General features: G+C 38.6%; 1 protein-coding gene across 7 annotated transcripts in view; it reads right to left on the reverse strand.

The window, feature by feature from the left end:
- Positions 1–2361: 2361 nt before the first annotated feature.
- Positions 2362–12123, reverse strand: part of st6gal2b (ST6 beta-galactosamide alpha-2,6-sialyltranferase 2b) — a 57404-nt gene continuing 47642 nt past the window's right edge. For all 7 annotated transcript variants that reach the window (XM_060919000.1, XM_060918998.1, XM_060918999.1 and 4 more), the window contains 5 exons: positions 9232–9837; positions 6024–6121; positions 5810–5911; positions 4469–4643; positions 2362–3407 (listed from right to left, as the gene is read on the reverse strand). In XM_060919000.1, the coding sequence (XP_060774983.1) occupies positions 3142–3407; positions 4469–4643; positions 5810–5911; positions 6024–6121; positions 9232–9799 (1209 nt within the window). In that variant the 5' untranslated portion in view covers positions 9800–9837 and the 3' untranslated portion in view covers positions 2362–3141. The remainder of the gene's footprint in view (positions 3408–4468; positions 4644–5809; positions 5912–6023; positions 6122–9231; positions 9838–12123) is intronic.

A 12123-nucleotide genomic window follows, 5' to 3' on the forward strand; every position in this document is an offset into this window, starting at 1 on the left:
TACTAACTGCAAAGTCATCTGAAATGTATTATTTATTTTCTCATTTTTTTTTTTATTGTTGTAGGTGCAATAGGCTTATCAAATCAGTCTCATGTAAAAAGGGATCAGTCTCAAATTCATTAATCATTAATTAAAGTGTCTAATAGTTTATAGCTAATTTATTAAAATCAATGGAATAACTTGGTAGCAATGTTGCTCTAGTTTATTGAGTATTGTAGCTCTAATGTAATACGTTTACTCTAGATCTATAACATTCATATAACAACCAAATGGGCGAAGGCAATTAGAATACTTGTTTGGCAGAGGTTGGCACTCAGTGAATGTTGTAGCAATAGACAAGACAGTTTATTCCAAAGATACCATTTATTGAAATAGCTGACATGAATTAGCAAACTAATACTGATCAGATATAGCAACAATAGCAGCCAAGGAATAATTCAATATAAATGGTGATGCAATGTATACAAATAAGAATCAGTAGTGTATACAGTATGATGATAACTAAGGCACTAATGGTGATCAAAGTAATAAGCTATATGCAAGTGTTACAGTGTAGGGGCGAGTGGATGTTAAGATGTGAGAGGGAAATCATGTGTTTGTGTCTCTGTACGAGTGTGTGTGTGTGTAAGAGAGAGTGAGTGTATGGAATGTGAATGGAATGCGCGAGCCTTGTGCTAAGCCTTGCCCAGAGGGGGATGGTCAACAAGCAGGGCACGTGTGCATGAGAGAGAGACAAAGGATCTGTAGTTAAAAACTAGTCTTGGGTAGGCCTTAAACCCAACTTCTACTTAACCCTTAGCTATTCCTGAAATCCCAATGTTGAGGGGTGTAGTACAATGGAGGGAGTTAAAAAGAGAGTGAAAGAGAGAGCATGCACGATCTAACTAAATACAGATAGTAAACAACGTAAATCAAACAACACGCGGTCTAAGACCGACTTTCATGTGAATCAAAATGCGTACATTTAAACCATAAATGAATTCAAATAAAAAACACACTTCACATTTAACTAACCACAACTAAGACTAACAATTGCCCAGATGCCAGCCTTACTTGAGATCGCTTTTGCTTGGCGACTGAAAGTGCGCCGTCTGTTATCCGAAGACAGCGCGGAGTGCAGGTCCAGGGAGAAAACAGTTCTGTTCCTTTCACTTTTACAGCTCGTCAGCTGAAGATCTTCGGTGTCCCGTTGGCCGTCCAATGATCCGGAAGGAATCTTGTTTGTAGTTCGTCGACGTTGAGAAAGGCAAAAGGGATCTGGTCGCCTTTTCTCTTTTAATTACTAAGTGGGCTGCAGTAACTAGCCGATTCAGTTATTATTACAACTATGCGAAGATCAAATACATTGAACTTTGGCTAAAGGTCCGGTATCAATAGCTCGTTCTTTGTTCTTCTGTAGCGCCAATGCAACAGCGTCTCGTTCACGCGTGGAAACCCACCGCCAGAGAGAAAGAATTTTGATTCCGCCGCGGGTTTAAAGCACAGTTATGATGTCACTGCATTTGGTATCCGGTATCATCTCTGTATCCAATACCATTACAGGGAGTCAGAAGAATGGGCAGAGATAGAACATGGCATCGAGTACAGGGATTGGTGTGTTCAATGCTGTACAGTGAAAGGGGGAAGATGGTTACTATGGCTATGGATTGGTAGCCCCCCCCCATCATGGACATTTTTTTTATTATTGTGGACATTTTTATATGTGGGACATTTTCCTATGTCCTGCAAAAACAATATCAGGTGGATGAGATGTGATCATTTTGATGTGCTGAGGGTTGCTTTCCTCTGTTTTAGGACCGAATACGCTACCTCTTGGAGCCAAACAGTATGGCTCCACGGAAACAGCTGAACACAAGAAGCTTGAACTAATTGGCATAATTATGGAACTGGGTCACACCAAGATGGCAGTGCACATAAAACATTGAGACTCTGCATTGATCTCAGAGAGCTTTGAGTTGCAGGTATGTAATTTGTTGTTGATGTTTGTGAATGGATCCGTGAAAGAAAAGATGAATATATCTTTTCTCTGTTACTGCTTTTGTGTTATCGTTTCTTTCTCTGTAAGATCAAAACATGAGGTGTATAACTCCATAGACTCACCGATTCAAGATAAGCACCACAAATTCTTTGTCAGATTTCAAGCTGTTTCATCCTTCAGTTGATTCCAGTGGTCGATCTGTCCCTTCACGAAAATGCTTGTGGAGAACCTTTTGGTTTCCATCACTCCAGGCTTGCTCATTGGGGATAGATTAGGGATAAAATTAGCTCATGTTTTAAGTCGTTCAAATTCTGTAAAGCTGCTTTGCAACAATGTTTATTGTTAAAAGCGCTATACAAATAAACTTGACTTGACTTCTGGTGTGCTTTCTAGCTGATTTGCTTTCATATTTTATTTTTCTTTTCTGCTGGCTTTTAGCTATAGGGAGAGCAGAGTCCGCCATGTTTGCCCCTGCTGACTTGTTTTGGTTAAAAGTAGGTCAAACTCCCCTTACGGTGGTCACATGATATTGTTACTCACTTGCTTCAGCAATCTCTGGAATCGTAAAATGCAGGATGCATTTCATCTCAGCAACACATTTACACATAGGATACATGGTGTGTGCAGCAGCACAACTCATCAATTTCAACTCAAATCAACACAAAACATCTTGAAACTCCAATAGCAATAGAAATATAGCATTTTTGCCCAGAATTCAATTTTGCAGACAGAACCTTTAAGTTTTGTGGTGGAGTGTCTAATTGATAACATCAATGGGAAAGGGGGTGGGATAGACCCATGTGGACTGAAGTTAACTGGCTATGAGGTAGGTATATGTGAAACTATTTTGTTGACCATAGCCAATCATGTTAAAATGGCCCTGCCCCACCCCATCTGGGCCAGTAACCACACAACACTATAGGTCAGTCGATCAAGGTGCACACCAATTGATTTTCAACCCCATTTTTTTGTCTCAACTTTAATGGTTTATTGGCCCAATTGTCTAGCGGCCAATCAGTAAAACTCCCGGTATTCCCAATGGGCAATCCACTCATGCCATCCAGAGTGTATCCCTGCCCAATTGTGCCCAGTGTTTGTGTTCACCATGACCCTGACCAGAATAAAGCTATTACTAAAGAAGTGGTTTTAAATGAGCTCTGAGTTTATGCTGCTATCTCTTGGTTTTCTGAGCAGGTTATTTGACTAAATCCTGGGAGAGTGACCTTGCCCTTTGTCATAAGTTCTTCCAAAGAAACAGTGGCCAATCTTCTGATGAGGAGCTTCTCATAAAGCAGTGGGTGATATGCTCCCAATGTGCAGGCAAAGTCATGGGATTGGTCATAGTAGTGGCACAGAGTTGTCTGTCTTTTGGATGGGATGAACTCGTAGACATCAAGATTCTTGCAAATGCTCATCATCAAAATGATGCCTGAAACAAAATGAAAAAGGTGTCATTATTTTGGGAATAACATGTAAAGGAACAATGCCAGAGCTGTTTGGAGCATCATACAGGGTTAGTCAAAATTATGTTAACACTTAAATGGTAGAAACCATTTATTCACAAAACATACATCATATGTGCAAGATGATTTACAGGACAGTCTCAACCTGTTCATCATTGTGTTCAACACACAAAAAACAGCGAGCAACAGTACCATTTAATCTGTCACCTATGGCATAGGTCTATCTGCAGGAGAAAAAAAAAATCCATAAGTGTTAACATAATTTTGACTAACCCTGTATTTTCAGGTGCTAATCCAAAGAAAGAGAAATTGTCAATTAGTTTATTGTGACTGTCATCTGCTTACAGATTTATACACACATACACATGCTTGGTCAAGATAAGGGATCTCATCACACACATGCCTGTCAAATAGCCATTCTAACTTCATATCCTACTATTTTTAATTTGTTAAATCATTCATCATCAGTAACCATGTTATCCAGGTCACAGTGGAGCTTGGAGTCTATCCCAGGAACACTGGGTGCATGGCAGGAATAAAACACCAATCTACCATAGGGCATCTCACTCACACACACACATGCGCGTGCACAAACTCATCCACACCTAATAACAATTTAACATACACAAGCATGTATTTTGACAGTGGCAGGAAACCAGAGAACCTGGATGAAATAGCATGACACATATATGAAACCCCAGGAGGTTTGCACTGGACCAACAGTACCATGAAGCTATGTGGCAACAATGCATGATGTGCAATCAGATCTGGGATATTTGAACTTTTTATGTATTGATATGTACAACTAGAAATTTCACTTTTGTAACATCATTAATACTGATATAGCAAAGATATGCCATTATTTCAGATTCACCAGTATTGCCATCAGCTAATTCTGATGTCATCAAAAAGTTCAGTGAGGTGCTGTATATTACCCAGTTTTCCAAAAATGGCTTGAAAATTCTTTGTATCACCCGTGTAAACAGAGTTGTTGTTGTTTTTAATTCTGTGTGGATGTTAGTCTAACCTATAAATCCTGATGAGGGTGGATTGGGATGGATGTTCTCTTCTGTGTTGCTCTGAAGAATGTCCCACAGGTTCCAGAGGAAGGCTGGATCCAGGATGTAGAAGGGCTGTGATGGAAATCTCTTTCTGTGCTCAATATATGATGTGAACAGGTCATAATCTGGGTTCTTGTACCACTGTGAAAGACCCAAGACATGGGAAATGAAAACAGATTTGGAATCGTATGAGAATATTCTATAAAATTCCTCATTCAGTGGTCAGTGGAATTGGAAGTGGGGTGGAGGTATGGTGGGGCAATCAACTGTCTCATTTCCTAGTTCTTCACTTCTGACTAGCATATTGTAAACTGCAAAAAAAGTTTTAACTGCAAATACATAGAGGATAATACACATGAAGATATGAAGTTTATCTTCAAGTGGTGAATATACAGTATTCATGAGTGAGCAAAACAAACGAGTGATATATTTTTCAACACAAGATGATAAATGTCATACCTTCATGTTACCATGTAATGTTTATGGACGCATCCACAAAACAAAAAGTTAATCAAAAGAGTTTTAATTTTTAACTGGTTTGCCATTTTGACAATGTGCATCCAGTCAGCAGGAAAACACTGGGAGTGGCATCATCAGAGTGAAATATTGGGAAATACAATTCAAATGGGGTACAGTAGGAGTCCATTTCTGCCCCCCAGGGTACAGGCTACACTAATGTACCCCCTTGGGCTCATTATTGGACTTCAAAGTAATTATGTGTACCTTTTTAGGGTCAAAAATGTACATACATGTTCCCAATCAGTATATAAATGGTACAAATAAGTACCTTAGAGGGTACTGCCCCAGTGACAAGCCATTGTACCCCTAAAGGTGGTGATGCACTCTGTTTTCTGAGTGTGTATGTCACTCAGATGTATTTCATCTGAAAAATTAAAGTTTTTCAACACGAGATGATAAACTTCATATATACTTCATAAACTTCAAGCCAACATGTGATTTTCTTTTTATTATATAGACACATTCACAAACAAAAAGTACCCAAATTTATCAAAACAATTCATCGATTTCTTCACGAGTGACACATGTCATGGTTTTGGTTCTCCATGTCCCAGATGTAGCTTGAAAAATACAAGTGGTGCATTTCCTAATAAAACACTTGTGTCCATATAATATTTTTCAATATTCAATCATTTTAAACTGTTTAATGTTACGGATTTTGAGTACACCAATTAATTAGAAGTGAATGTACACAACGTAAATCTTGGACTAGGCTGGACTTGCCAGGTTGTTTATTGATCAACAGAGGTAAGCTATTGAATTTTTGGCTAATTTTGGTTATTACTCACCTTTTCAAGGTTGCCAGAATATGAACCAGGGTCCCATGCCACAAGTGTAATATTCTTAAAGAGATGACTTTCAGTAAACCTATGCTGTGGATCAGCCATAATCTGTCCAAACATGGAGATAGTGGTTTGTTTAACATCCCATCTCTGTCCTCTCCGCTAGAGAGCAAGTGCATGTGTATATGAGAGAGACAGGTAGGGGTGGACAAAGGTTTACCTGTGAGTTGATGATGCGGATGGTGGTCTTGCTGCCCACATCATTCTCATAGCCCTCAGTTGGAGCAGCATTGAACCGAGCTACAGCATCATGAGAATCTACTGACACAATAATAAATACTCACTCATTCATTCATCTTTAGCAACCTAGTTATTATGGTTATGGAATCTATCATGGAAACACTGGGCGTGAGTTGGGAATGCACCCCAGATGAACTGCCAATCCACCTACTGGCATGGAAGTGGAAACTGAAGGAAACTGGTGCCTCTCCAATAAAAAATACAGTAAAATCAAATTCATATACAGTGGATATAAAAATATGTCTACACACCCCTGTTAAAATTGCAGATTTTTGTTACAGTAGCCAGGTTATTGTACATACTTTGTGTTTTCACTTGAATTATGTTGGTTTCTATATCACAGTAAATGTAGAAAATTCTGATATTTACCTTGGTTACATCACAAAAACCTGCAATTTTAATGGGGCATGTAGATTTTTCTGTTTCCACTGTATAATATCAGGACCTAACCAATATCATTGGGTTTTGCTGTAATGTCTGTTTAAGTTATCACTTAAACAGACATTACAGCAAAACCCAATGATATGGGTGGTAAAACTAGGCTGTGTAATAGCCCCAGTCATATTCCTGTTCCTTTTTGCAGTTGCTGCTGTTACAATACTGAAGATAGTAGGGGAGAGCAGGGAGACTTTTGTAGATTGTGTGAAATTCTTTGCAAGTAACACTCACATTCATACTGTATTAGAGAGTATTTATTATACCCTCTTACCACAACATTAGTTTCTCAGCTTGTCACATATACTGGCCTTCACTATACTGGTAAAGCTATAGAAAAATGTCAGTTTACCCAAACCCAACGAGACAAAACAGCTCATTCTCAAGAAGGAATGAAATAAGCTTAATCCTCATGCAGGTACACACCCACATTTTTAACAACAAATTTTAAACAATTTTATATTTGTAAGCCACAAGAAAAAAAAAACTAACATGAACTGTCCCAACTCTGCCCATCTAATGGTTTTAGAAAAAAAAATAAAAAATGTTTTTCCCCAGAATTTAAGTTTAATAAATAATACTGTATATGGTAACCTCTAGCTACATAGTTTAATTCCTAACAAATCCCGAATTCACCAGCATACATTACACCATAGAATGGAGGTGGAGGCAAAGTACAAAAGTTTTTTTTTTTTTTTACAAAATATATTTAACTACGGGCAGTACGGTGGTGTAGTGGTTAGCGCTGTCGCCTCACAAAAAGAAGGTCCCGGTTCGAGCCCCGTGGCCGTCGAGGGCCTTTCTGTGCAGAGTTTGCATGTTCTCCCCGTGTCCACATGGGTTTCCTCCGGGTGTTCCGGTTTCCCCCCACAGTCCAAAGACATGCAGGTTAGGTTAACTAGTGACTAAATTGACCGTAGGTATGAATGTGAGTGTGAATGGTTGTGTGTCTATGTGTCAGCCCTGTGATGACCTGGCGACTTGTCCAGGGTGTACCCCGCCTTTCGCCTGTAGTCAGCTGGGATAGGCTCCAGCTTGCCTGCGACCCTGTAGAACAGGATAAAGCGGCTAGAGATAATGAGATGAGATGAGATATTTAACTACACAAACCTTACTGCAGTGTCCAGCTTCATGGCTCCAAAGGAAGTAGGTTCCTAAGGTGAAATGTCTAACTTCTGATGTATTCTAAAACTTGATTGGTTGAAATTAATTTATGGAAATACAAACTGTCCCAAGTCTCCCCCATCCCAAGTCTCCCTGCTCCCAGCTATCTAACTTCAGCTGTTCATTATCTGGCAACTACAAGCTGTTCCAAAATGCAACATTTTTATTATTACAAATGACAGTATACAGTATGAAAATGACTGTGCCCTTATCAGACTTTTTGACTCCTTTAACTTGGTGGCAATCCTGTTGAAAAAAATTTAGTAAACGATATAATATACAATTGACTGCCATGTATACAGTTTTGTTAGACAAAAATACTAATTAAATTCATACATGGTATCAAGGATCACATTTATATAATAGATAATCATAGACATCTCAATAACCATATCTATAGGGCAATGGCAGCTCAGTGGTTAAGGTTTTCGGTTACACCAAGTTGCTCAATTATATCCTGGCTCAGTTTTGCATTGATTTAGATAACATTAGCCAAATGATTATAAATATAAAGTAGGCATAACTTTGTCGTTCTATGACTACTAGATGGCAGCAAAGGCTGCATGAGAAAATGGACCTACCCCCCGTAGATAACATCCCTATTATGATCATGTATGTAGTGTGTGTGAAGTGTGAACTGTTTCTGAATGGAACAGTGTAATTTAGTAAGTGTTCTATTTCAGCAAGCAAACACTACTAAAGAACTTCAAGTATTGCACCATAATGTCTGTCTGTCAGTAACTTTCAGCCATAATTTTCACAGTGCACCACATTCAGCAATTAATCATTTTGCAACAGCAGTATTCAACAGCTGATCAGATTAAAGTTGCATGAAACAAACTAAGAAAGAACATAAATGAACAATTTGACATAAATAGACTGTCATTCAGGGAGGTAAGGGAGGGTAAACAGATGAGATGAATAATTGTCAAGTGTCCAAATGCCTGATTCCACTTCAAAGACCAGTCACAGAAAACAAACTGCCAAACTAAATCTTTAACGAGGATTACTTTATATTTTGTATTTTTATACATTTATATTGTATATTGGTGGTGGTGATAATGAACAATGCACAGATAACCTTATTATTAAGTATATTAGATGTTGGTCAATAAAAAAAAACAATGATCTACTTAATCATCAATATAGTAATAATATATTATGATAATGAGCAACACTGTGTTAGAATGATACACGTGACCATTTCAATGAAATATGGCTCCACAAAATTTTGAAAACATGGTGCATGTCACATACATAGTATTAATACATTTTTAAATTTCATATGAGGCTCTCTCAAAATGGGTTTGTTCAGTTTTAAATAATATATAGTGTGTGCAATACAACTGCATAAATATTAGTATTAGTTTATCATAATTGAAATAAAGTTATTCTTTTGGCCCTTGAGTATGTTTTTTTGGTTTAAACTTTACAGGAAGCAAATCTCAACCAATAAGACTTAATTTAACAGCAAAATATCAAGTGCTTATCTATACAATCTTGCTTACATCCAAAACCCAGCCACTCACCAATCTCTGTACCCAGGGATGAGTTGAGAATGGCACCAGCCGAGGAAACCACAGCACATGTCCTGTAGGGGCCATTAATAGCCTGTTCCAAAGGTTGATGAGGCACCAGCGTCTGCCATCCCAGGCTGGCGAAGGGCTCCTCAGATCCATTCAGTGTCCTGAACAGGTACTGCTGCTTCAAATGGCATAGGAGCTTCTTCCTGTCCCTCTGCTTCTTCCAGTGTCCTGTGTAGTTCACCTTGTATTGGTTGATAGTAGTATAGTTCTTCTTGGCATTCTGAAGATCTGAACTTAGCATGTCAGAAGATGCCCAGCCCATCCATAGTCCTCTAAGCACTTTATCTGCCCAAGACTCATCTACACTCAAATTTAGCTGTTCAGTGCTGGTGTTGTTTTCCACATATGGGGCAACAATGGGCCTCATGCTGCCCCAGACAGAAGTGAAGGGTACATAAGCGTGGAAGAAAATCAAGTTAGAGTCTGTGCTCTGGTAGAAGACAATAAAGAAGAGCAGCACCCAGGCTACTACACCCACTAAAAACAGCATCTGATGTTGCCTCTTCTTCATACTGTACTACCAAGCTAGGATCGCCTCAGAGTTCAATCCTGAGATAGGGAAAAAAAAAAAAAAAAGAGTATGTGATGCCTTATGGCCACAGAGTAGGTTTGAAAATAAAGATACAAGATCTCATTTCATAGGATTTCCCTCTTTTGGATTGTATTGGATGAATGACATCCTAACTATTTATAGAATCTTGTCACAGATGTGGCTCAAAAGCTGTGCCATACAACCTAGCTTTCAATTATTATATCCACATTCACTGGATATGAGCAATCGCGTGCTCTGTTTGGCTACTCCACTTCTAGGCTGTCAGCTCGGCTCAGCTCTGAATCTGAATCATATACCATGAGTAGAGAAAAATAAAATGGCAGAGCGTTTTGCTGAACCAACCAAGGATGAAATAAAAACTCTACTCTTCATCTTTAAGCTTTTTTAGACTGGTTCAAAAGCTCAAAGAAGTTTGAAAATTACATAACTGAAATGTCCAAGGGAGAAATAAATAAATGTCTCAAGCTATTCTAGACTTCGGCATGACGGCAAGATGGCACATTCTACAAAAACAAACAAACCCAGTCAATTCGTGCAGACATTGATAGGTTTTCCAGAAGTCCGCCTCAGCAGAAATGATTTTGTCAGATGTTTTGTATAAAGTTTTTATTTATCGAATTTTCAAAAAATAAAAATGCTCTATTTCTCAAAATCCAGTGAATGTGGATATAATAAGACAGTTATTCCACTCAATCGAGTCATACATGGCTTATAGCCAACTCGGTGCTACGCGGCTCGTTGGCTATCAGCTCATTTACGACTTGATTTTGTGGAATAATTGTTAAATATCCTATGCATGCCTCAAATTATTTTTTCCTTTCCTGCATAGACATACGTGTTTTTCCCTATTATGTAATATCTGTATTTCAGGCTTTGCACAAACTAGTTGACCCTTTTTCTGTGTCTGAAATCCCATACAGTATCTAGCCTAACACCCTATCTACCCTATTCATAACCATAAATCATAAAGAAAGATGTGCTTAAAAAACTTAACTGAAAGGAGAAAAAATAGCACACCACAAAGGAATATTAATACTTTGTTGCAAAGCTGTTGTTGGCACAACCCTTCTTTCTCCAAACATGACAAAATGAATTGTTCCAAAAGAGTTCTGAACTGGAGACACACATTTCTGTGTTTCTTTTTTTTTAGCAGACACTCAGTAAAGGTTAATAAAGACATTCCCGTTGATATCACAGATTGGAGATATCATGCTTTTTGTAGCCAGCTACCATTTCTATTCCTGTTGAATGAATTTTCACCCACTTTTCTGTGCAGAACGCTTCTAGCACTGCGATATTCTTAGGTCATCTTGTATGCACAGCATGTTTAAGAGCTACCTACAGATCTTCAATGATGTTCAGGTCAGGGGACTGTGAGGAGCCATTCCAAAAGGTTCAGCTTGCGTTTCTTTAAGTGGTTCATGGTGGATATTGAGGTATGTTTCGGATCCTGTCCTGTTGGTGAAGCCAGTCACTTTTTAGCTCTGGTTTCTTAACTGACTATCACAACTCAGCATATTTGAGTTGTATTTTCATTTTTACAAAAAAAAAAAAAAAAAAGAGACCTTTCAACTGGTATGATTATTTTCTGCCATTTTTGAGGTTTTGGATGTTTTTGGTGGAAGGCCGCTTTTGGTGGCAGGCCATATTGTGTTGATATACCAACAACATTGGACTACCTGGAATCTCGGCAAGAAAGTTGGTGTGTGTGTGTGTGTGTGTGTGTGTGTGTGTGTTTTTGCCTTCCTAAGTACTGTCTTAATCAACTAAAAGATATGTCTACAAAGAAATTAGGAGAAGACATGGAGGAGGTTAAAAAAAATCTTTGAACTTCATGCCAGAGGAGCTAAGTAAGGTGGCAAAGCAACAGAGGGGCCTACTGGACTTAACTGAAGAAGTAAAACAACTGAAAGCTGTGATCAAAGAAAAAGACAAGAAAATTGAAGAGCTTGAAAGAAGAGTAGATGATTTGGAGCAGTACACAAGGATGGAGGACATTGTGATATCTGGACTTGAGACAACCCACTGTACCTATGCAAGAATTACAGCAGCTGACAAGGAGGGTGAGGATGCACCAAGAGGTGAACTATGTATACTTGAGCAGCCAGTCATCAACTTTTTCAGCAGTAAAGACATTTCTATAGACAGTCAAAATATAGCTGCTTGCTGTACTATACCCCAAAGACGAGACAACAGGTCCAACATCATTCGATTTGTGAGTAGAAAACACAAACATGAGGTGTTAAAGCAGGTGAAAAAATTGAAGGGCACAGGGGTATATG

The sequence above is a fragment of the Neoarius graeffei genome, chromosome 4 (genome assembly GCF_027579695.1).
Source record: "Neoarius graeffei isolate fNeoGra1 chromosome 4, fNeoGra1.pri, whole genome shotgun sequence".
In the NCBI taxonomy this organism is placed as follows: domain Eukaryota; kingdom Metazoa; phylum Chordata; class Actinopteri; order Siluriformes; family Ariidae; genus Neoarius; species Neoarius graeffei.